The sequence below is a fragment of the Anabas testudineus genome, chromosome 15 (assembly GCF_900324465.2).
Source record: "Anabas testudineus chromosome 15, fAnaTes1.2, whole genome shotgun sequence".
Lineage (NCBI taxonomy): Eukaryota > Metazoa > Chordata > Actinopteri > Anabantiformes > Anabantidae > Anabas > Anabas testudineus.
This window is the reverse complement of record NC_046624.1, coordinates 12,934,022-12,959,241: the sequence shown is the minus strand read 5'-3', so window position 1 is coordinate 12,959,241 and position 25,220 is coordinate 12,934,022. Positions and strand designations below refer to the sequence as shown.

Sequence of the window (25,220 nt, the reverse complement as noted above, 5' to 3'; positions counted from 1 at the left end):
TAAAACAGATGCACATGGATTATTACTGCAGCCGCAATCAAATATAAGATTGCGGCTGCAGTAATAACAAGTCAGGCTAACTGTTAAACAACGCAGTGACTTCGTATTTATTTGCTAGCAGAAGCTTTCTGTGTACTGTACATTTTGGATTATGTAAAGGGAGCAAAATGTAAAAGTTCTAATTTGTGTTTTCACAAAAAAATGCTACAGAACAGCAGCAAACACTGTAATACAGTAAAAAGTGCTACGGTTTCACGTTTTAGTTCAACATTTATTCATTACCAAATTCTATTCCTGAATTTGTTTTTTTTTTTTTTTATTTGAACTGATGTCACTGTGAACGTTGTGGTTGAAGTATGACAACTGAAACTACACCAGGTCCGAATGGAAAACTTTTTTTTTTTTTTAATTCCTATTATTTATTCTGGACTGTTTACATGATGATACCAGCATCTCCACTTGGCATATCCCCAGTTTACAGTAAAGCAGAGGAGCCTGCAGTCTGTTCTAGGTTTGCCCCCAAGGACTCGGCAGACAAAAGGCTGCAGATTTGTTCATCTCCTTTGCTGCGAGGGACACAGAGATAGAGAAGACGTATCTCCTGTCAACAAGGCTCAGCCTACGCACAGAGCTTTGGTCAGCTCCTGTCTCTTTGGGATAAGTACTGAAGTTCTTCTTCATCAAACTTTTCTTTTTAAGTGTTGTCAGCATCATATCTCAGTAAGACAAATTGACTAGAGGCTTCTCCATACTTCTTCCTCCGATTGAGCCTGAAGCATAAATAAGCTCGTACTCATCAGACAAATGCCATTTCTCCGCACCGATCATCGCGAGATTTTTATTTTGTGCTTGATATTGAACAAAATTTTTGGTTGTTCCAATTATCAGCCTGTGTATACGACTGTAAACATATTTGCATGATGTTCTTTTCTCCTCTTTCTATATGCTTTAAAATACGTCTTAATTAGAAAAAAATGAAATGTTAGAAATGTGAACTGCAGTATTTTCCATTTCTCAAGAGGCTAGACAACTCATTCATTACTAGTGACGTGATTATTTAGTGGGTTGTTACTGTGTTTTTCATTTGATCTTGCAGAAGTAGCCATGGCTGCAGAATAAAGCAGAAACGCAACATAAATGCAGTGCGACTGGTTGTTAAAACAAATTCTTAGAAATCAAAAAGCTTATTTTTGATGTAGCTTTTAGTTGCATTTGAACTTTGATGTAGTCAATCAACCAACTTCATCAAGAGCAATACTATGGGTCCACCTCTGCCTCAGCTGACTGCGAGTCCGCCACAAATTGGTACTTTTGATCGACAGAGACTCTCAATTTGTCAAATTTGTTGCTTTTTCTGCTTTGTCTCTAACAAGTGTTGCTTAGCATGCACGAAGTTTCTGTGCAGCCATTTGCATGATACAATGGGGCCGAGCAGGAGGACAATGAAAAGCACCGAGTAGCCTGGAGAGATTCTAATGGGCTAGTTCCTTGAGTCTCCCACTGTGCAACAAATTAATTATCCCCTCTCCAGGAAATCAACACACACGCGCACACACACACATTCGCAATCAAGAAAGATTTTCCCAGACTGGGTAGCACCTTGAATGAAAAATGTCCCACAACAATAACCCACAGCAATATTGTGTTAGCCACAGTGTGAAATTGATGAGCATGTTTCCTTTCATTGAGTGCTACATTACAGTGTCTGGCTGCAGCGAATCATCCATTAGTGATTGTCACCGTTCAATTTGATTGTGCACCACTGAACATCCCAGGGCAGTTAGAGAAAGGCCTTGGTGTTAATTCAGACTGAGAGCAGGACCAAGAATAAGACTCTCGGGGAGCTGATGGCTGTTGCGTGATGAAGATTTGTGTTGGATATGGAGCTGTTGAAGTAGCAAACGAAATGCAAAACAGACAAACGAGGAGCTTGTTGCTACAGCTTTGTGGGTAAAGAGCTAGTTCAGTCAATCAGCCACATTTTAACTTTTTAATGTGCAAGACGTTTTCTCCATCTGAGGATGGATTTTAAAAAAACAATGCTAATTTCAGTAGATCTTTACATAATCATCTGTTTCTCATCACTCGACTACAGCCTCAGTAATTGTTCCCATTAAGCAGAAACCATCTGTAACTGGCAACTTGAGTGATAGAGTGATAGAGTAAAATGAAGCTCAGAGTGTCAGATGGGAATCTTCACATGGGTGTTATCACACTTCTGCCCATTAAAGCCGACTTCAGCGCCTCTGTGGGATCATTAAAAGTGGTACGCTGAAACTGATACACCGCTGCTACGAGGCACCTGTCTTTCAGATAGGACTAAGGCAGTGTTGTGAAAACAAAGCTGCATCAGCCCATTTGTTTTCAGTTTCATGTCATGACAACATGGACATTTCTCATTCACTGACAGCCAAAATCTGTCTTGGTATCCTTTTGTTACAAGAAAAGGGGGTATTATAATCGGACATTTTTCATTATGACACACACTGTAGGTGCATGCTGTGTAACAGAAAACGTAATTCCATATAAAAATACATTTATTTTGAACAATTTCAAAATGGCAATTTGTTCACAGTAAGAAATATGATTCAAAACAAGATGATTTTTATATCTGACAAAAAGGAACAGTATCATAGATCATGCACAACTTTGGGCAATTGCACAACTAGGCTATTAGACAGGGTGTTTAATAATTTGTTTAATGTGTGAAGTAAACTTCAAAATCACCATGACACATATTTATATACACAGTACTTGCTCACCCTAATATAGTCTTTTATCACAGATAATTAGGGCATGCTACTGTAAAAAATGAATAATAAAAAAAAGAGAACATACAGTTTATTGTGAGACTGAAAGTCATGGAAACATACTACTGCCTGTTCAGTGGGTTGACTTTACAATTAAGTAGGTACTGTATAGATTTACATTCCATCTTATTCTATGTACAAGTTAATAGTGTTTCCATTTCCCGTCCATACAGTGTATCATGGTTTTGTTGTTTACCATCATCTAAGAACGAGTCATTGAAACCACCGTTTTATCTTACAGAGCAAAACCAACAATGGTACATACAGTGTTTCTTTCTTATAAGCATTCAGAACAATACGTTTTCATCATTTTATATATTTTCATTGTATTTACAACTCAAAGACCTCTAGTTATAGGGCAGTAAATGTTGATGTATCTCCAGAGTAAAGTGTCACTGCTACGCTTAAAATAACCTGTCAATCGGTATTCAACGTGTTTTACCCTAACAGCCGACTCTTTGTTGTTTCAGTACTGTTATTCATTCAGGGTGTAAAGACACAATTATAACAAAACAAAAAAGGTTACACTTGGCAAAACTTTATAGCCTGCTAGTTCAATTTGTGTGATAGAAAGAGGAAAAATTATACTAAAACAGAAAGCATCATCAACATGTACTGTTAGATTTCTACAGTACATCAAATTAGTGCATTTTAACCCCAACAAACTATGATTGTAATATTTTTTGAGGCCTTAATGTCCTCAAAAGGACTCATGATAATTTTCTGTCTTTCTGTCTATTGAACTAACTTGAGCCTTCATGCCGTCTTCAACATTATAGCAGTATCTTTTGGCCTGCTGTTAAAAGCTTATATTGTCAGTGCTGCTGATCTGAATTTTATCCTAATAAAAAGTCTGAGGGAGAAAAACGATGTCAGTATCAGCTAAATATTCCATATTGACAATGTTACATTCAAGGCAGGGCTAAAGAGCACCAGCTTCCTGTACTGTTGTTCTCAGTCAATTACACTCATTCACTGCCCTCAAACTAGAGGCTCAAGAGTCTGGCTCTATGCATGTGTCTCCATCAAGTTGTGTAAACTAGATACTTACTCTATTCACGTGAGAGAAAAACATGACTTTGAATGACAGCAGTTATCAGCGTAAAATAAACAAATCAATTAATGAAAACAATGCAAACAATTTCAGCACAATTATAACACAGCAATCTGTACTTACTCAGTAACAGAGAGCATGTCTTAGACATTAGTACAGTTTGGAAATTCCCTTGTGACAATTCTCTCCATGTTTCTTCCAAATCCACCTAGAAACATACAAAAAAATTACAATAATGAAAATAAAATAAAAAAATAAAGTAAATACAGTAGCCTGCTGTGACTTCACATCACATCACAAGCTGCTGGAATCTGATATTATAAACATCAACAGTTCAATCAAGATCCCTCTAATCTTTTTACATAAAGATCAAATGGTTTGTACAAGCCTTTATGCTTAATTATAAATTAATCACTCGCGCATTTTAGCTGTAAAGTCCCCTGTTTTCTCAGCAAAGGACACTGGCCTGTCTGAGCAGGGCTGAGCAGGTGATGGAGGGCCGATAAGATGTGATCACTGTGACAAGAGGGGTCGTTTTGATTGTGCAGACACTGCCTCTCTCAAAGGTGGCACATTTATCTCTCAACTACTGCATGTCAGTAGGTTAAATTCAGTGTTTTGTAGCTGTGTAAGCTAATTTAATAAACTTGTAGTAAATTAATCAAAGTAAAGATCTGTCAGTTCAGATTTACCAAAGAAAATTGGATTTCAAAGATTTAAATTGCTTGTATGTGAAGTATATATTAAAGCGACAACGTGTTTAGTATGGAGCAAAATCCCTATAAGAAGAAGAAAAGGGAAAAATAAAGTTTAAAAGGCTCTTTATTAAATTTATTACAACTTGAAGATGCATAATTTAACAGATCTTTTTAAGGGAGCTCCAGAGGTGTGTTAAATTGGTTAAAAGGGGACAGAAGCTCTTAGTAGGCTGCAGTACAGGAAACAGAGGTGAGAACACATGTTTGAGTAACTGCACACCGTCATGTTCCTTATGTACCAGCAGCACGATATTTTTCCTACTTCCTGTTTTCATTTTATTCTACACTCACTGGTCACCTTATTCGGTACATCTGTACTGTCTGATTCGATCAAATGCAGCAAAGAATTCTACTTTTACAAGGTTATAATTTCTCGTTTTTTATTTAAACGGTCAAAAAAGTGATAATTCTACTACATGTTTATTATTGAGCTCATAGTGGGTGGTGGAGTGCATTATTTATTAAGAAGTGTTTACATAAATGATTAGAAATTAGCGCTCAGCTAGTCGTTATGTGTCTATTGCTGAAACTGCAAGAGCTTTGATAGTGAATGGACATGGCAAAGTTGTTGTCTGAACAGCTAAACAAAGAATTAACTAACTGTAAAGCTAAATGTTTGTCTCTAGGTTCATCAATAAAAGTAACATGACAATATGAAACTTCATATTGTCATTTCATGGATTAATATGGCAAAAAACTGTGATTATACTGGAGCCACGTCAAGGATTTTGCCAAAAACAAGAAGTCAATAGGTAGCTGGAGGGTGAATTCTTCTCTCTGTGAATACATGTGATCAATCATGTGATCACTTGAGAGTTGCTCTTAAAGGTTATGCTCTTACACACAAAGTTGCAAGAAAGTAGCATGATAAATGTTTTTACCATATTCTTCACACTCAGCAAAGACTTTTGTTTCTCCTACGTTGGCTCATGGAGCATACTGTTAGGACTCACACTGGAAACACTCCAGCTAAAACTAGATATTAATTAGCTGCAGTTTAGAAACATAGAACAAACCCTCTGAAACATGTTTTGGAGTAACTGTACACAATAATTTCCTGTCATGTCCCTTGTGTACAAGTCGTTTGTTGTTTTTTCCTAATATTTCATCCAGGATAAGTAGAATAGGTCCAGTTTAAGCACCTCTCATGCTGGAAAGATGGACTTGATTGCTCGGTCGGCTTGTTCTACTGACCTTCTGCCTCATGCCATGCATCATCCAGAAACATCTCCAGTGTCTTTTTACAGCTTAATTAATTTTTATTTCAACTCAACTGCAAATGTCTAGTTATTAAGAAACACGAGCCCATGTGAGCTGTCGGTGTAGTCATTCAGAACCAACTGGTATTAACATAAATCAAACTGAGATCCTTAACTAAACTTACATTAAAATTTTCATTTTAATTTGTCAAACTATCTTCATTTAACCCTTAATGAATTCCGACTGTGATTTTAAAGACACGTGAAAATCAGTGAACCCACACATTAATTAAATTAGAACTGGTTAATGTTTTTTTTTTTTATCTCTGGTAAAGGACACGTTTCCTACTGGCTTAAACATAACCTGCTTTAAAGGCAAAGGAAAATGTAGTACTTTATAAAATATATATATTTCAGCTGAATGTTCTGTTTATATTAGGTGTTTAAAATAAAGTTTCATGTACATGCTACAATATTTTAACGCAACAGTGAGAAATAAATTCTGAAAAAAATGTGAACGCAATGTTATTATTAATCCTGGAGTAAGTTGAACAGCGATGTGCAGCAGTGAGCTTATTTGAAATCAGACAACAGATTTAGATCGTACTTTACTACTTGTAAAATGCATTAAAGTCTTACTGCGAAATTTGTATCTCAGCCAAAATCAAACTGCAGGAGAATCAAATAAAGTTTCAGAGTATTAATGAAATCTTTAAACAGCAGGTTGCAAATTAATTTAATCTAGCAAGTCCCAAATCAAAGGTCCCATGCTGCTTTGCCCTTTTGTAAATAAACACTTTTCTAAAGCTACAAAAAGAAAAAAAAAATAAATAAAAGAGTTAATTTGTTTCAGCTCAGCGAGGACTTGGTAAGGTAGAAACAGCTGAGAAATGAAGAATAGCTAAAGTGCTGAGTGACCAGAAAAAAGGCCTGCAGTCCACATGTCTGTGTCAGAAGCACTGCAATGCTGCTTTTGTCAAATAATCCACAGTCTCTGCAGGGACCTAATAGATCTCATCCAAAAGACATCACAGTGGATGTCAGGCGTAGCAATCAAACGTGTCGTCTTGAAATCTGAGACCCGAGTAGATGCTGCACTTATGCCAGTGGTGTGCAATTATATGCAAAAACATGACATGTTGCACTGATAAGGACCGTCCAAAACCTCTGATATCGCATGTGCTATATTTCAGGACCCTTTACATTAAGATTTACTATAATAATGTCAGTATATTTCATGTCTACACCAAAAAAAGTTATAATTTATTCAGAGCAGATGCCCAATGAAGTGTTTTTAGGGCAGTAAAATGTTAATCGGTCTCCTACACTGACAGCTAATAGCCATTAAATCCGGTATCAATGTGTCTGAGTAGTTTTTAATTTAGTCTTTCTTCAAAAATTTCTACACCATAAAATACAGTTGGCTACCATTTAAATGGCACAGCACTTAAACAGCACTATTTTAGCTATATAGTGAATACTTTTATATGTTGCAGGAGTTAAAAACTTAAAAACAAAGTTATTATTGCAATGCTTTTTCCATAACTGATTAAAATATTATTGTACTAGTAGTACAGTAGCAGTAGTAGTAGTAGTAGTAAATGTGGCGGGGATATACCTCTGCTCCTGGCCTCCAGTTCCTTTTCCATGAGCTCCTTTGGAGTGGGAAACTCACTGAGCTTGACCTTGGACATGTTGTCGTTCTGACCGACTGTACTGATCACTTCAGGTTCTTTCTCATGACTGTCCTCAGTCTGAACATGGATCCAGGGAATTTTCCTAACGACAAGAAGAAAAAAAAACTTTATTATTCGATTTAAGGGTGCAGCTGAATCCAATACAACCTCCTTTCTTATCTGTCTGAACACACCTTTTAAACTTGTAGATGAAGAATGCACATAAACCAACAAATACCACAGTGAGCAGCATCAGCATGGCCGACCCACTGTGGATGGAGTTTGAATCCACAAGAGGTGCTGAAAGACAAACACATCAAAGAAAGTGTCACATTAAAGCTTTTCTGTTTCTCCTAAGCCATCTATTATTTCAGGGAGATACTTTCATTACCTCGTGTAGTGTAACAACTGTGGGTATGGTTTGAAGGGCTACTCTCTGCATGTTATCCCAGCAGGGATGTTTAAAGGAACCTTTAGGAGGCCTGATGCTCCTCCCTGGGGTCCATCATGGAGGTCACTTATGCATAGTCATGGCTTTTAAATGCTGAGATGCAATATTCAAAGTATTTTGCCATCCCTGCCTCGCTTTCTCTCCTTTACAGAGAAGCCTATGAAGTCTATGACCTTTCTGGATCATTTTAAAGGCAACCCAGACCTTTGTATACAGACACAAATGAAGACAGATCCGTTGGTGGATGAAAAGGGTAAAGCCATGCGAGGTTGATCGACGCGTTTTTGCGATATGCTAATGGCCTAGTGACCCTGCTGATTTTCTCAGTGCATACCAAACGCCTTCTTTGTCAATCATGTAATTGATCGGTTGAGAACTACTGTCTCACAGCTTCAGGTGCAGAACTGATGCACTGTGAAGGATATTCAAATACTGTGATAAACCATATCATATGTATCTCATAGTGTTGTCTTTGTTTGTTTTTTCACTGTTTCCGTAGAACTCAATGTCAAATCATCCCAAGAAATACACGTGGCTTATCTGTTGCTCATCAGCAAGCAGAACAAATGCACTGTGGATGTGCAGACGTACCCAATTGGCATAAATTAAGCCTCGGGCCTTTGTGCATGCTTTGTTTTTATGTATTTGCAAAAGGTTTTTAAATGTAACACCGGTCCGTGTATGCAGAAAGCATAAGCCAAAGTTACAAACAACTTACCCAAAGTTTGCTGGGTCATGTACACAATAATACGAATATCAGTTTTCAGCTCAAACTGGATCAGGCCTTGGTTCAGGGCAGTGACAAAAATATCTGATATCTGTTTTAGGTATTTAACAGAAGAACAAAAAACAGCATAGAAACATTAGATTTGCTGCAAAAAATAAACACACATATCTCTCATATAAAATATCATAATAGCCTTCAGTGTATACAATATAAACCTGCAGTTGTAGCCAATGCTTTCTTAGCAATAGGTCGACAAATGTATATAAATGTGTTGATTAGTTTGGTTTACACCTTTATATCTAACTGTTGGACAAAAGTGAATGAAGGAATGCCTACAACATCCTTCTCATACCTAATCATACGTATGAAAAATATAAAAGTATTTCAGAAACAAAAAATCACATTATAACTAACCCAATATTTTCATTCTTACCGTCTCTAGAGCCTCCTCAGTGTTTCTCTTGTGTTCACTTGATGTATGCTCATCGGGCAGAATAAAGAGCTCTGCGGTAGTGGGGAGTCCTGGGTACAGAGACACCAGCAACTGATCTTCAGGAACTCCAGACACCTGCGGCGAAAGGATAACAGAACAGGCCGGTATAAAGTTTGGGCTGCTACCTCTAAAAAAAACCCACTATGTCCCATGGCAACACTCATGACATCAGCTTTAATTCAAATTCACACTGGATAACTGTGTCTGGTTGCTGTCGTCATAGACAAACTATAAAAAGAACAGATTCCTCACATGGATCATAAAGCATCATGACTGCTGTATCAATACGGCACACAGGTATAAAATAATAACGACCCTGAAAGCCACTGATGGCTGATGTTGGCTCCAGGAAAGACCTAGGGACTTGATGTACCTGTGACAGAGCTGTCCGCACCACACGGCCTATGTCCTCCCTCCACTCGGGGATGTCAGGATTGTGCTCATCAAGTGCTGGCGAGAACGACAACAGCAGTGACCTGAAGAACTCTGGAAAAAAGGTGAAGTGATGCCTTTTAGAATATAAATGCTACTCCTGGTTTACTTTTTGATTAATCTGATGTGCAGTTTTGTCTTTTTTCATTTGGCAACATACGCCTTGAAGTTAATTGCTCCTCAAGATTTTGTGTTCGTTTACCGTGACATTTTATTCATTAGATAACTCTGCATTGACATCAAAATGGTGCTGCTTGCCGCCTGGACCGAGAGTTATCGTACTTTCCCTGAGATAGTGTATTGCATATTCATTTAATGTGTATTTTACCAATTAAAGTGCTTTGAAGACCGTCTCCACCACTCACCTTTAACAGTTATAACTTTTGAATCTTGTATTACGGTGCCCCCAGAAGCAACCTGGACCGTGACCTTGTTTTTTCCCTCTCTGTGAAACGTGTACGAGATGCTTCCCTCCAAGGTTATAATGGGCTGCAGTTCAAAAGGAAAAACTGAGAATTGCAAAGAAAAACCCTGCATCTTCTAAGCCAAATATCGAACATTATGTACACGCAGCCCTTGACATACTGTATAATGATGTGCTGCGGTTTACACTATCAACACGATAAATACTGCAGTTATCCTACTGCAGTTGGATCATCCAGAAAGACACAAGGCAGCAGAGCTTTATGTCATTTGTGTGAAAACTGTACTAAACAGCAACACAAGGACATCAAGAGAAGAATGGTAAAATGGAAAATACTGCAGTAAAAACTGTGTGTGGACAATAGGAGGAGGAGCAGAACCTTCTCACCTCGGAGCTGTTGTCAAACCACCAGTAGAAGGTCAACGTTCTGGTGTGACTTGGCCAAACCATCGCAGTCAGATTGGCCTCTTTTCCCCTTGATGGCAACAATAGGAGCGGAGAGATATACATGCTCCACTGGACCTGTGGCAACAGCACAAACACCAACGCACATTCATCATCTCCATACATGCAATCCCCTGTGTGCATCCAAACACACACACACACAAATTCTGCAAACACTGAGCATTACTGTGATCAAAGTTTATGAACATTTAGCTCCAGGTGTGTGCTTTTGCATTTTCCAAGGCTAAATTCATAAAAGTAACACAACCGTGACTGAAATGAAATTCAGCAGTGGGAACGTGACTATCCATGAAAGAATAGAGGTTCGTGCTATATGAGCTGCTGCAGGAATGAGTAATGATGTTTCCTATTCACATACTGGTGATGTGTAAAAACAGTGTGCTGCTGTCAGATCCTTGGTTGTTTTCAGCAGTCACTGTCACTCGGTAAATCCCAGTCGTTCTGTAGATGTGCTTGATGCCATCGTCAGTCCTGCTCAGGTTAGAGTATGTGATCTTGATGCCATCTCCGAAGTCTAGCTGGATGCTGGTCCTCTGCGAGTCTCCCTATGGACAGACAGTAGGAAATGACATCTGTCACCGCTGCTTAGGTTAGCATACTTCAATTAGACCATGTATCCAGAGGCAATTTCCCCATCACTAGATAATCCACAGTACCTATCCACAGTTTATAGTCTATTTATCAGCAGAAGGTTCCAATATGAACTGTTCAGTAACATAAAATAAAATATCCTGACAACTACTGGACAGATTGCCGCGTAATCTGAATGATCTCCTAACACCCTCTCCAGTTACACCACATTTTTCCATTTTCCTGTGAAATATCAGCACATGTTGGATGTGGTTCAAAATCCCACATTGATTGTTCCCAGAAGATCAATTTGCCTTCTGGACAAAACTCTGAATTTCCTCCAGAACCACCATAAGGTTGACATTTGTGGTTGCTGGAGTCTGTAGTTTTTTTCTGGACCCTTTTTCCAATTTGATTCAAATCACTGATGACAGCCACATGTTAACATTCAACCACTGGCTGTGTAGGTGGTGTCCAGCAAACAATGTGGGCTTCATACTGTACATAGTGTAAAATGTTTTGGGTAAAACCCAGATGATCAGGACACACAATGATGTATTAGATCGTCTAAACAATGATAAACTCCTCTTGAACAAAATACAATCAAATAATCAATTGTGGACTGTTGAATATCTTTTTCTCGCCTAAGTGATCATCAATCAGACTTTGTCTTATTGAAACCAAGTCATATGAACAATCATGTTTCTAGTTGCACAGATCAGGTGGAGAAGTAGAAGCAATCTGCCGCTTCAGCTAATTAATCAACCCTAGACCTAAACATTGTTATAAGTCATTTGAGAGCCTCATTCTTTGCCTCTCACACCTGAAATGGACAAGTACAAAAACTTCAACAATATTGTCCTTCTGTCTATTACTCAGAGCTTCTAACTACGTTTTCAGACTTGCTTTCTAATCTAGTCCTTAAACCAATAAAGTAACATTCATGCAGATGTTGACGATAACATCTTCAACGCTGCATTCAATTCACTATTAGGCTCCATTGCTTTTTCCTCAAAATATAAATAAACTCACTCACTGTTTCAATCACACCCTCCAATTTTTTCCTGACTTACAGGAACTGAAATTGCAAATTTCTTTTTTTTTTTCTTCCCCAAATCCAATTTTCACCATTTTAATAACATTTAAATTTACTATAAGGGTTCTTGGATCACTCAGGGAAAAAAACCCTACATAAACTAAATTCAATTTATATCTGAAAATGCTGTTAACAAATGTAAGAGAATTATTCCATCATCTTTTACTTCAGTGCCATGTACCAACACAGAGGAAGGCAGCCATCTTAATATTAATAATACTGCTGCCTCGTTGCGTACAATACTTCATGCTGTTAGCCCACTGAAAAAGAAAGCAGTGAATATGTGGAAGCTAGCTCCATGGTTCAATCCACAAATCCGAAGCTTAAAGCAGACATCACAAAAGCTGGAAGGGAGGTGGTGTTCCACTAACTTAGATGAATCCTGCTTAGCCTGGAAATACAGTTTAATAATGTAAAAACCCTCTGTAATGCAAGACCCACATATTATTTATCATTAAAGGAGGCAAATAAGAACAACCCCAGGTTTCTTTTCAGCACTGTAACCAGGTTGACAAAGAGTCATAGCTCTGATGAGCCTAGTATTCCCTTAACTCTCAATTGCAATGACTTTATGAATTTCTTTACAAATAAAATTGAAAATATAAGAGAAATAAATTAATATTAGACTCTCCCTGTAATGAATGGATCGTCACGTACAATGGCTCTAGATTTGTTTGTAAGACCTCAGACCTGTTTTAGTCAATTATAGACCAATATCCTTAAAAAAGCAGTTGCAAAGGAATAACCTGCATGAACATTTCCAGTCAGGATTTAGAGTAACGTACATCACAAACTCATCAACAATATTCTCTTAGTTTCAGACTCGTCTCTATACTCGTCCTGTTGAATCTACAGAGACTTGAACATGGCACTGGGATTAAATCCAATTGTGTGAATTAAGAGTCTTCTATGCACTAACACAAAAAGTTAGTTATGGAGTTCCATAGGGTTTGTACGTGGACCATATGTCTTCAGTTTATACATGTTTAGGCTATATTATTTGGAAACACACCATACATTTCCATTGGTACCCAGATGTCACCCAGCTATATTTATCTATGAAACCAGAAGAAACTAAACAACTTCAAGCAGGTGTTAAATATATAAAGGCCTGGATGTCCTGTAAACAATGTTCCTGGAACATTGGATTGATTTTTAACCAGGATTTTTCTATAACGTATAAAAAGAAATTTCTAGAACACTTTCACATTCTGTCTTAAAGTGAAGCTGAAAAACTAGTCTAGTGCATTTGTTACTTACAGACTAGAATATTGTCATTGCCTATTAATAGGATGTCCTAATAAAAAGCTTCCAGTTAAACCAAAATTCTGCAGCTGGAGTGTGTGTGTGACTGGAATTAGCAAGATAGTTCATATTTCTCCTTCAGCTCCCTGTAAAATCTAGAATAAAACCTGAGATTCTTCTCTTTTAATACATCACACTTAATGATCGTGCTCCATCATACTATATCTTAAAGACCCCACAGTACTATTTTATCCCAAATTGAACGCTTTGCTTTCAGAGTGCAGGTCATCTTGTGGTTTTTAGAGTTAACAAATATAGAATGAGAGACAGTGGAACCAACTCCTGGTTCAGGTTTAGGAGGCAGATACTTTGCTATCACTATTTAAACGTTCTTATTGTGAATGTATTTGCATGCTGACACCGTTATTTAGCTCAAACCACCTATCACCAGTACTACAGCTACTGCACAGATTTTGATGATATGACTTACATTGTCAAGGTAGATCATGAAGGTAACATTGCTTCCAACAGTTGCACTGAGTTCTCCTTGACTGGTGGACAGCTTGAGGCCTTGGGGTGGTCTGGGCTGACATGGCTGCCTCTTTGGTGAGTACACGTTCCTCCCTCCTTCCTTACAATTATTGGACAAAACCTTCCTATACCTATGAAGTTTGAAAACATACATATTATATACAGCATTAACAGTATAAGTGCAGTATATTATTTCTTTGCATGTATGTACTTCAGGGTTCTGTACAGGAAAAGATGACTTGTGCCAGTGAACATCTATCTTACTGAAACTCTGAAATACTACTGTCGATAGAGCTTTCACATTTATTTTCTAGTGTATCCCAAAATTGCTGTTCAGTATCACCTGGACTTATTTAAGTTCTTCATCAGGCATCAAGGCTTCATCAGTTCCACAACTCAGAATCTTCACAGACATTTTCTAGTGTGAACACGCTGCATGCTCAACACATGTTAAGCTGTACTATGGATTTAGGACAGAGTGTAGACACTTTTTTCAGCTCTGCAGTGAAGTGAAGTATTATTTTCTGTTTATGTTCTAGACAAAATGACAAACAAGCTGGAATGGAATAATGTTGTTTCGTGATGGATTGAACATTGGGGGCCACTTACCCTGTGCTGTTAAGGAAGCTTTGGCTGGTGCTGCAGCTTTTAGCAGCACCATTTGGATTAAACCAAAAAGCAGGGGAGCACTTTCCATCAGCCTGGCGCTCCCACCCATAATCACTGCCAAAAAAACACGACACTTCATAAAAAGATAAACACTGGTACTCTAATAATCTAGCTTCTGCAAGCCTTTGTGGTGGGGCAAATGCTTTGCAGTTGGGGCTTCATGGAGTATTTTAAGACCAAAACTAGAGACATGATTGTCAGACAAGTAGGATCAAACAGAATTTCAGACGGATGGATAAAAGATATTTAAAATTCATTTAGCAATTCATTATTAACTGAATTCTAATAAGTCACTCAACTTCATGAAAATTGCAGCAGCACAATGAAAAGTTACTAACTTCCATGTACGATATCAAAACTATAATTAGATTAAACGAGAACAGTCCAGTAAATATGCTATGTAAGATGAATATTAAGGCATATGAAATTCTGCAAACTGATACGTCTGTTTTTGATTACAAAACTCAACAAGCAGTTGTTAATTAAGTAAGTGTAAGTGAGTATTAGATGTTCAGAGGAGCAGTGCTGTTTGGTACACATGTAATGAAAGAAATTAAGGATAAAAGTCTGACTTATAGAGAAGTCCCAGTTGGGAAATTTGAGCGTACCATTCAAAGTCATAGGCTGTACAGAGGCATGGCTCTGAAGAATAGATCCTGGAATAGTCCTGTGCCAACATACAGCGGTTTCCTGGCCTGCGCTTCATATAGATCTGCTTCTCGCCCATGACACACAGCTCTCCCTAACAAACAAAGAAAAAGCGGATCTAGATTTTCACAACGGACAAAAAAACTGGAAAATAACAATAAGACAGAGATTAAAAGTGTAGTTTGTTTACAGTGACAGCTGACATACATACATACACGCATCTTTTGAAGTTGACAATATATCAGTGTTATTTCTTTTACCTTGTTGTGCAGGTGCCACGTCTGATAATCTCCATCCATGCATCTCCTGCTAAAGAGGCCCTTGTAGTCGATCTTGATCAGCTGCCATTCTGACCGATGACTGAAGTGTCCAAAGAAACTGGAAGATGGTTCAGGAAGATGCAAATTTCAGCTGATACTGTCTTGAGATATTTACAGTAGATCCAGGTTTCAAACATGATGGTGTAGCAACAGCACCTATGCGAGGTCTGTCATTTATATCAACAGAAAATAAAACCTTTCCTTAAAGTATTCCCTTAAAAGAAAACATACCCTCAAAGTTTTAGTCTTTGGGGAAAATAAGGTGTATCTGTCTTTGTTTATATCGAGAGAAGTCCCGATTCTTCAAACCTGACGTATGTTTTTGTTTCCTGCTGGACTTTACTTGTGTATCTCTGCTTACGTGATAATGTGATTGTCAGACTCCGGCTCCATTAAAACTCCATCCACATACAGAGGTGCCAAAGAGAAACTGTGTCGGTCCCATTTCTTTCCTTCGTCGAGACTGATCCTGAAAATACATATACGTGTGCATAAAAACAACAGCTGTCAATGCATGAACATCTGTCTGTCTGTCTCTGTTTATCTGTCTGCAGTGGATTAATATATTGTTTTCTCTCTGCATATAACATTAAACATCACAAGCAAACAAGTTTAGCAGTGAAAAACAAGGTACAAAGAAATATGATAAAAGATTTCAGGTCATTTAGCTTTTTGCCACCGTTGAAAAATGAAGCTCCTTGGATTCTCCTGAATGTGAAAAATTATCTCGACAACGGGCTGAACAATAGAACAAATGTGCTTTGTCCCAGGTAAATTTGTTAAGGTGACAAAACAAGAGAATAGAAAGATATGATTCAGGTTGTAACATTAGAAATACATCTGGGGGGTTTCAAATCATCTTCCCAAAGCTTAATCACTTTTGACAGGGCTGTAGTGTGCAGGGACATCAAAGTAGATAGTGTTACAAAGCTCCCACAATATGAGGGACATATGAGGGCATTCTCAGTTTCATATTTCCACCCTGCTCTACTTCTCATTTACATAAAAGCACTCAAACCATCATATCCAACCAAGAGTACAAAGCTGTAACAGACTCTTCTGTTGGAAATGATTCTGACAGTTCTAAAGCCACAGTGCCGATACAATAATCATGCAAACTTGGCCCATCACCATTTCAAAACATCAAATGTAATCATATGCTGCATCAAGCCCCCCACCATGAAAAATGAAAAATATACCCACGTAATTTCCCTCAACAACTCCGACACCTACAGTTTCAACCTACAGCAATTATGATGTCAGCTATTGTTGAAGAGTAGCTGCACCTACCATAAGTGGCGAATCGGCGTCGCTGCATGGAGGACTGCCAGCAAAGCCCCTCCATTGTCAAGAAACCAAATGTTGTGCTCTTCATCAAAAATCTACATCCATGCATAATGAAACAAACAGCACAGTCTCAATATGAATTCATCATATGTTCAAGGTAAACGTGCACAGTGCTTAGACTCAGATGGGTCTCACCTGTCTCCAGCTATTTCCTGCATCAGATGTTATAAACATCCCAAGGTTAGTGGAGGACAGCTCTGTTCCGATATTCCCTGAGCGCAAAAACATGAATAATTTGACTCAGTGTGTATTTACATAGCAAAGATTCCATAATACTATAACTATATGCACAATCACCAGATAAAATCGTTAGAGTTATTTTGTGAATCTCCGCATGTCCTCATTCTCCGACAGAGGACACATTTATAACTGACTGAAACCTAATCATCTCGCCCAAAGTATAAGATTCAGGAGTTGAGGTTTCAGCTTCTGATTACAATGGCAGAAAGAGGGTAATGTGTGATTACTTCTGTGTGTTTTGGTTTGCACTGCTATCAGAGAAACTATAAATATCCAAAGTCTCACCACTTTTGTCAGGTCTGCTGCGACCCATGTCATTTTTAAATCAAATGCACAATCTTTAGCTAACAATACCTGTAGCCACAATGATTCCAGGTACAGACTTCTTGCTGGTGATGGGTCCAGATGTGTAGGGATTTTCCGACATCTCCAAATGAAGATGCAGTGAACAAAATGGCTGTCAACAAAACAGATTCCAATACAGCAGATGTTGAAACAATATGTATCAGAGAGATCTTAACAGAGGCAATTATAATTAGCTTTGCCTTCAAACTATTCTTCCCATTGAGAGAAAAGCGCCAACATTTTCAAAGACCGATTATAAAACAAAGATACTTTGTTCCTCTCATGTTCTCTGCCAGAAAGAAAGAAAATGCCTGAGAGGACACAGAGGGCATTTGAATTGTTTCATTCTAAAGCAAACAAGGCATGTAATTAAAATTCCCCAAGATGCACTGATAAAACTGGCAAAATTGATTCAAATCATTTCGCTCATCTCTCAGACTACAGCACAATGGAAAAACATCAATAAGGCCTTTCAAACAGCTCGGGTTAGAAAGCAGACAAGAACATAATGGTCATCTGTAGGACCCGGTGGAAGATTGTAGCCCGCTATTCACTCGACAATTTACATTATTTCAAACGGTCACTAAAGAGCAGACTGGCTCAATCAGGTTAATATCATACCTGCTGAATAACAACACGGCCACATAATGTAATTCAGTGTAATCTCACATTCATTAGTCCAGTGTGACTACAAGTTGTAAATTGAAATTGCAAAGGTTAATGGAAAGTCTGGTCCCTTAAAACTAAACGTGATGATACACTGATATAGACAGATAAGAAAATTCCAGCCAAGCATCTTCTCAGCCATTTAGGAGGCTAAAAAGGTAAGTTGATGCCGAGGCTGGCACCTGGCCTCGCGCAAACATGGCTCTGAATCAAAGAACATCCAAAGCACAGCTGATGAGGTTGAAACATTTGATGAATGATATATGTCATAAGCTTCATTTTGCATGAATAGGAGCGTTCATTCATTCCTGCCCAAAAGCCCAGACTCACCAGAATGCAGTGAAGGTTATTTCCAGCCACATCAGTGGCGGGAGCTGGCAGCAGAGCCCATGTTTGTCCCTTGTTGTATGTGATAAAAGTCTTGATGTGATTATCCACCAGTTTGTTGGCAAGATACATGCCGTTTATCCCCTCAACCTACAAATGGAAAATATATAAAACATATTGCCTGAAAATATCATAAAGTGCATTACTGTAGCTGTACATTTTGAACACACTTTAATTGGCTTAGTGACATTTTAATATGTAACATCATTCATTTAATTTGGAGCTATTCTATTATATAATTAACAAAAGCTTTGCAACTAATTGGCTCTTCACTTGAATGGTGATGGAAGAAGTATTCAACACCACACTATGAAAATACTTTCGCTCTTTCGAAATGTTACACGAGGGTAAACACAGAAATAACAATCAAGTATTGATTGCACAGAAAGGTGTACACAAGGTAATATCATTATTCAATTATTTAATTATCACTGATGCATTAACATGTAAGTAGTTTAATGGAACTGGTAGTGGGGCGGAAGTATAAGTATGTAGGTATAAAATGGAAATACTCAAGTAAAGAACCTGAAACTTATACTTACAGTACTTACACTCACTGGCCATTTTATTAGGTACGCCTGTACAATCTAAATCAATCCACTACAGCAGCTCAGTCATGAATTCTACTTTCACAAAGGTAAAATTTGTTGAAACTGTCAGAAAGTTGATAACTCTATAAAAATGTTTATTACTGAACTGTCTGGTGGAGCATTTATCCTTTTAAAAGGTGTTTCCCTCATTTGTGTGAATGGGGTGGCCAAAGCATTTGTTCTATTAGGCCAGTGACTGTACAGTAAATGTACTTACTGGCTTTCCATCAACAAGATCAAGTCACTTTTCAAGCTAAAATGCAAAACATGTATTGGTTAAAGTCTCCTAAATGTGTTTCCTGACTTTGTTTGATTTTAAAACTAACCAACTGGGTTTTAGACAAAAAAGTTAATTAAAAATATCTGAACAATTTTCCACATTATCATAATATTTCATATACAAAACTACTAATTGTTAATTAAAAAAAGGAAAAACAATGAAGCTTAGTAGACTAAAAAAATATGTTACCTATGCTATGACAGCAGCAGCTGAATAAGAGTAACTACACACCTTATAAAAATCGACCAGTAGGTTACCGGCAGGTCCTCTGCTGGTTCTCAGATTCTCTAATGAAAGGGTAAAGTAGACCCCAGGGGAGTCGGAGATATACAGGCTGTAAGTGTTGTTCTGATTCCATTCCTGGACCGCAGCAAATACCTGCTTCTCATCTGTACTGATGATATGCATGTCCTGTCAGAGGATGTGGGTGAGAAACAGAGAGAATAGGTGAGAATGACAAGTTGCAACTTAACAGAGCGGCCATGTTCTGTTGAGGAGCTTTTTAATGAAGTGTCACATTTCCTCACTCAAACACTTGTACTGTTGTACAAGTTGCAATGAAAAGAGGAAAAAAAAGAAATGAATCACTAAAGTTATTCAAAAGAAAAACAATAATCGGGTGCCTTTATGGTAATACATCTTTTATTATTTGACAGTTATTTGGCGCAGTTGTTGCTTACCTTTGGAAGGCAATATTTGGGTAATTTCATCCGCTTGAAGGATTCTCTCATGTAGGAGACAAAGTAGCTGGCTCGTCCTGACTTTGTTACCTTTGGATTGAAGCCAGAGAAACTTTGTCATTCTTTAAATATACGAGTGTATATTTCAGCATCACTTCACACCTTGTTTTCCTCTATTTTAGGCCATTAATTGTTTTTGTACATTTGCATTTTGACTGATGCCTGTATGACTTTGTCCCACATAGGGAACTATGTGGGCAGAAAAGTGGAAAAGCAGACTGGGATAGGTTTTTAAAAGACATACTATTTGTGAATGAATTTGCCAATGGCTCCAATTGTGACTAGTTTGTGAAGCGAGGACATGAAGCTAAAACGTTTCCTGAAGGAGTCATTTTCATTCACAACGCATGACTGACTAAGTAAAATGCTTGCAATTGTACTCTGCTTTTCCACAGTGTCCAAAGCCGCCTACAATTACAAGCACAACAGAAATTATTATCATTATCTCAATTAGTCCAAAGCTATGAGGCACTGAAAATTGTGTTGGCTTTATCTACAGTGTGTCTCAAAGATCTTAATGCACTACCACTTTCCCATCCACTTACAGGCAGGGCAACACTACTTGATTGCTTATTTTCTAATCAACTAGAAGGATGGTGTTTGTCCCCCAACACACTACATTAGGGCTCTAATGGAATAATCTATCGAAAATCAATGAGCTGCATTTTCCCAAGCCACATTTTTGAGGATGTTGCACTTGGCTGTTCCTTTTCTCCCAAGAGACTTTGGAGGTGTTGAAGACTGCTTATTTCGTTGTAGCCCAATCGATAACCTCATTACTCTTTGTCAAGTTAAATCCAACTGCCCCAAGCAACGAAAGTCACAAGAAAGTCATCTGTGCCACCACAGCTCGGCGCAGACACTCTCGCTGTGTGTGTCCAGTTATTTTCACCAGCATCTTTGTCATGTCTGCCTCTGCCTTGACGGTCAATCTCATCTCAGCTAAATGCAATTTGGACATTTTATTGAATCATTTCTGAATCATGCTGTGATATTTTTCATGCATTTTCATTCTTGCTTCGCAGCCATTCCAATCAAGTCTGTGGATTAAGTGCTGAAAGTGAAACTGGGTCGCCACTAAAGTATTGCTGCTGCAACATCATGTCATATCAAAAGATTAAATCTGTGGATAAATAAATTAAAAATGAACAAACGTTTAGACGTGTTTATTCGAAATGAGAGAGTGTAGAATGATTTTCTACAAACACAGAGCCCGAGAAAATAACTATCAGAGGATTTTTTTTTCTCTGAAACTCAGCTGGAGTCTACCAAGGATGACCAAATGCATTAAAGCTGACCAACAGAGAGAAAATTACTTAGCTGTGGGTGAAAATCAATGACAGTGGAGGGCATTTGAAAATTAAATTTCTAATAATGACACTGACTGCCGCTGTCTAATTGGAGTCAAAGTCAGAGTGAATGGTAATAAGGACACCAACCTGTCTATTCACAGTTCCTTTGCCGTGTGCTCTCAGCTACAAAACACATTTTTCAGGCATGGTGTATGTCTGTGTGGAAACTCAAACACTGAGCGTGCCTTGACATGAACGAGACAAAACATAATCAAAACACACACTGGGCCAGTGGGGAACAGGTGTGTTGGGGAAAGTCATTATGGGGGTTTGATAGAAAAGCATGAACTGAAAGGACCAGAGAGCAAAATAAGAAAGAAAAAAAAAATCACAGAGCAGCTTTTGTGTGAAAAAATGAAGATGACTGGTTTAGTTTAATCAAGTAATGTATCACTACGCAAACCTGTGTGAAAACATATTCATCTTGCACAACCAGCGAGTTGGTGTCTACATGACCAGGAAACAGGTACTGTCTGTTGCCTTCTGTGCATCGTTGGGCTCTGCACTTCACATACTGAGCACCTGGAAGGAGGCAAAAGAAAATCAATCAGAATTAAGTTACAATTATTTACCTTCAAACCGTACTTTGTATGCGCTGGAGCTGCGAGCCTGAGTGTGCACACTAAACGTAATCTAAGTTTACTGTCCTGTACGAACTTTGAGCTTGTGCACGAAATAGACAAAAGGCTGCAGCACTAATAAAAGACATTAGGCCTTTTTTTGCAGTCCAAATTAGCTGAGACTCAAGAATAATACAGCCGAAGCTTGTGCAGTGCAACACATTACAGAAAAAAGTTCAGGAAGCATTCTGTGAGACAAGAAGAGTTTGTATGCTAATTCAGATAAGAGATTTTCTCACCACAGGAGGACTATGAGTATCGTTTCCAATGCAGGAAAACCCTGTAATTGGTGTGACAGAATGTACCATGCTGTTTAGAAGAGAGGTGCTGAGGTTTGTCTATGAGACGCAGGGGATAGATTACAGGAGAGAAACATCCATCAACCCACTAAAACTCTCCGTTTTTGTCAGGAGACACCTATTGTGCTTTACTCGACTTCAGGGACCAATCTGAACAGCAGAACGGGTCTCATCTTCCCCGTGACCTCGCTCTAAATGAGACGCAAGGGGTCCTGTGGGTCTCGCTACTGCGGCGCACTACAGTGCAACACTCACGGCCTTTCGCGATGCGCGTCTCGATGTGGACCACATCTGATTCTCTGTCCAGGCCCATTACCGCCCTTGAAAGTGGGAGGAGGAGATGATAGAAAGGGGCAGAAAGAGGTGGTGAGAAAGAAAAGGAAAAATGAGAACGAGAAGAGAGAGAGAGGCCAAGTTGGGTAACACAGCTGTAGATGGGCGTGAGTATTCTTTAAAAACCATAACAAGATGTTTTTATCTCCTGTAAATCAGTCAGTGTAGAATCTGCGCCACCAGCGGCAATTAATCTCAATTCACGAAAGCATCAGCAGAAGAAACAACAAGGGGGAGGAGGGTAACAAAACATCAGCTATTCCCATAAATATCTACCATAGCAAATGTGTGCTGTTATGAAATTGTCGGTTGCTTCACCGTCATTTTCAAAAATAAGGGAATAACATTCAAGAGCACAAATAATGCATTGTTTCGGGTGCTATGATATCCACTGTGCTCTTCTTATTTATCAACTATCTCACTGTTCATGTGTGTGGAGAGGATGTCCTCCAAGCTATGCCCTTTATTTCCTGGCTAAAAACACACTTGGTTTTGACACATGCGATGACAAACAGGGATAAACGGACTTGCATCAATATTCGCTGCCTTGTGCCTGAGCAGTCAAGATTACTAAATGACAGCAATAACAAAAAACAGCATGTCACATTTGTGCTATGGCAAGAGAAGCGCAATATTTCTTCTGGTCTACGTGACATGGATAATCAGTTTTGTGCTTGACTGCCATGGGGGAGATTAGGTTTTGATAAGAGGTCACTGGATCCCTCTGACAGCATGGGGTCATGAACAGTATAATTAGGCAAATTACAATCAATCACTGTACAAAGCAGATCAAAAAACAGGATCGACATAATCATACCAGTAGAATCGGCCAGGCATCACATTGTCATGAACAAGCTGCCACTTCTTCCCAAAGTCCATCGAACTGTACAGCTGCAAGAAAATGAGGCCAATCGTCGTCACGCTTTAAAGTTTTAGGAGAAAGATGATGTTAATGAGCAGTACCACAGCTATCATCACATCCACAGGGGAATCGCATAAAAACAAAATGGTAAAGTTGCTAATGCATTCAAGCTCATATTATCTCATTGCCACTTAAAGGCTCATTGTGGATTCACTCAGAAGATACCTTGCTATCATGACTGTAAGCCAGTATCCAGTTCTCCTGTGCAGGGTGGAAGAGCAGGCTCAGGATGTTGAAGTTAATGGGATACTTCTCAAAGCTTGCCCCTTCATCTGAACTGATGAGAACAGCGCTCTCTACCTCTGGGTCGCTAAGCATCATTATCTTAAGTACACAGGGCCAGACGAGAAGTGCGGCATTAGAAGAGGGAGACAGACAGAGATACCGTCATTTGGCAGCAATTTTAAAGAAACTATAATGTGATGTCAGGACTAAGCTTGTAAGAGATCAGACAGAGAGATAAAAGCAGGAAAATGCTGACCTTCTGTTTGTTGGTAGGACAGACGTACAAGTAACTTAAAACTGTCCTTGAACCCACTTTGTCATTGAGTTTGGTGTAGGTGCTTCCGTAATCAGTAGATCTGGACACAAACAAAAACATGTTCCATGTTTGATGAAACAATCCATTAGAGACCTGCCTGGGACAGATTGTAACGCACCATAAAAGTGGTTTGATATATTTTTGCCCATTAACTACAAATCATTTATTCTTTACGTGACTGCATCTCCATAGCAAAGCATAGGCGTTTTGATTGATGTTCTACCATCCAGGCGTCCGTTTGCTTTAAGGGATGAAAATCTACATGCAGGGACTACTTTTGTGCTAATGTGTTACTTTTGTATTTTGTTGCTCTTGTACAATCCTGCAGAAAATGTTAATTAATTAATTAATTAAGAATAAGATACAACAATTTTTGTTGGTGGTGTCTGACAAATAATCTACATCTGCAAAATCTAAGAAGTAGGTAAATATAGAGGAGTGGAGATCAGAAACAGCTTATTCTCGTTATAGTCATGCTCATGATTCTCTCTCTCTCTTTTAGTGAATAGTTATGGTTCTATCTAAAAAACTACAAACAGGCTGTAAAATACAGAAAACAACAAGATGAACAGGTGAAAAACTGTAAGATGAAAAGAAGAATGATGTAAACTGGTCACAGCAAATTAACACATTTGCCTCAAAGATCCCCTGTGTCTAATAAATGAAGGCTCCCCTAAGATTTAAAGGCGTTCAATATGATTGTTAGGCTCCGAAAGATACAGATAATACATTTTGGCTGCAATTGAACAAGTGTTTATGATGACAAGTCCACAGGGTACCTTTAGCATATGGTAACATTTTGGAAAAAGCCTGTTGTCATTGTCTTGTAATACATTAATGCACATGGGTCTAATTTGAAAACCCCTGAATATTACGACATCCAAGGAAGCTCTTCCTCTAATGACAACCCATAAGAAAAACTGATATCAGGAGAAGCATAACACAAGTTTGGTAGCTTTCTGCATTACAAAGGTTGAAATATTCATTAAG

The 25,220-nt window shown here is 38.4% G+C and overlaps 1 protein-coding gene across 1 annotated transcript in view; it reads right to left on the bottom strand.

Moving 5' to 3' along the window:
- Positions 1-3,818: 3,818 nt before the first annotated feature.
- sorcs3b (sortilin related VPS10 domain containing receptor 3b) overlaps positions 3,819-25,220 on the bottom strand; it is a 36,712-nt gene continuing 15,310 nt past the window's right edge. The window contains 26 exon segments of the mRNA XM_026355420.1: positions 3,819-4,072; positions 7,440-7,600; positions 7,692-7,797; positions 8,667-8,766; positions 9,109-9,243; positions 9,542-9,654; positions 9,966-10,089; positions 10,412-10,498; positions 10,500-10,546; positions 10,848-11,034; positions 13,891-14,062; positions 14,541-14,654; positions 15,209-15,342; positions 15,509-15,626; positions 15,930-16,037; positions 16,859-16,950; positions 17,051-17,127; positions 17,510-17,612; positions 18,497-18,643; positions 19,655-19,834; positions 20,104-20,193; positions 21,919-22,037; positions 22,690-22,754; positions 23,585-23,658; positions 23,855-24,013; positions 24,171-24,270. Of these exon segments, the coding sequence (XP_026211205.1) occupies positions 4,008-4,072; positions 7,440-7,600; positions 7,692-7,797; positions 8,667-8,766; positions 9,109-9,243; positions 9,542-9,654; positions 9,966-10,089; positions 10,412-10,498; positions 10,500-10,546; positions 10,848-11,034; positions 13,891-14,062; positions 14,541-14,654; positions 15,209-15,342; positions 15,509-15,626; positions 15,930-16,037; positions 16,859-16,950; positions 17,051-17,127; positions 17,510-17,612; positions 18,497-18,643; positions 19,655-19,834; positions 20,104-20,193; positions 21,919-22,037; positions 22,690-22,754; positions 23,585-23,658; positions 23,855-24,013; positions 24,171-24,270 (2,977 nt within the window). The 3' untranslated portion in view covers positions 3,819-4,007.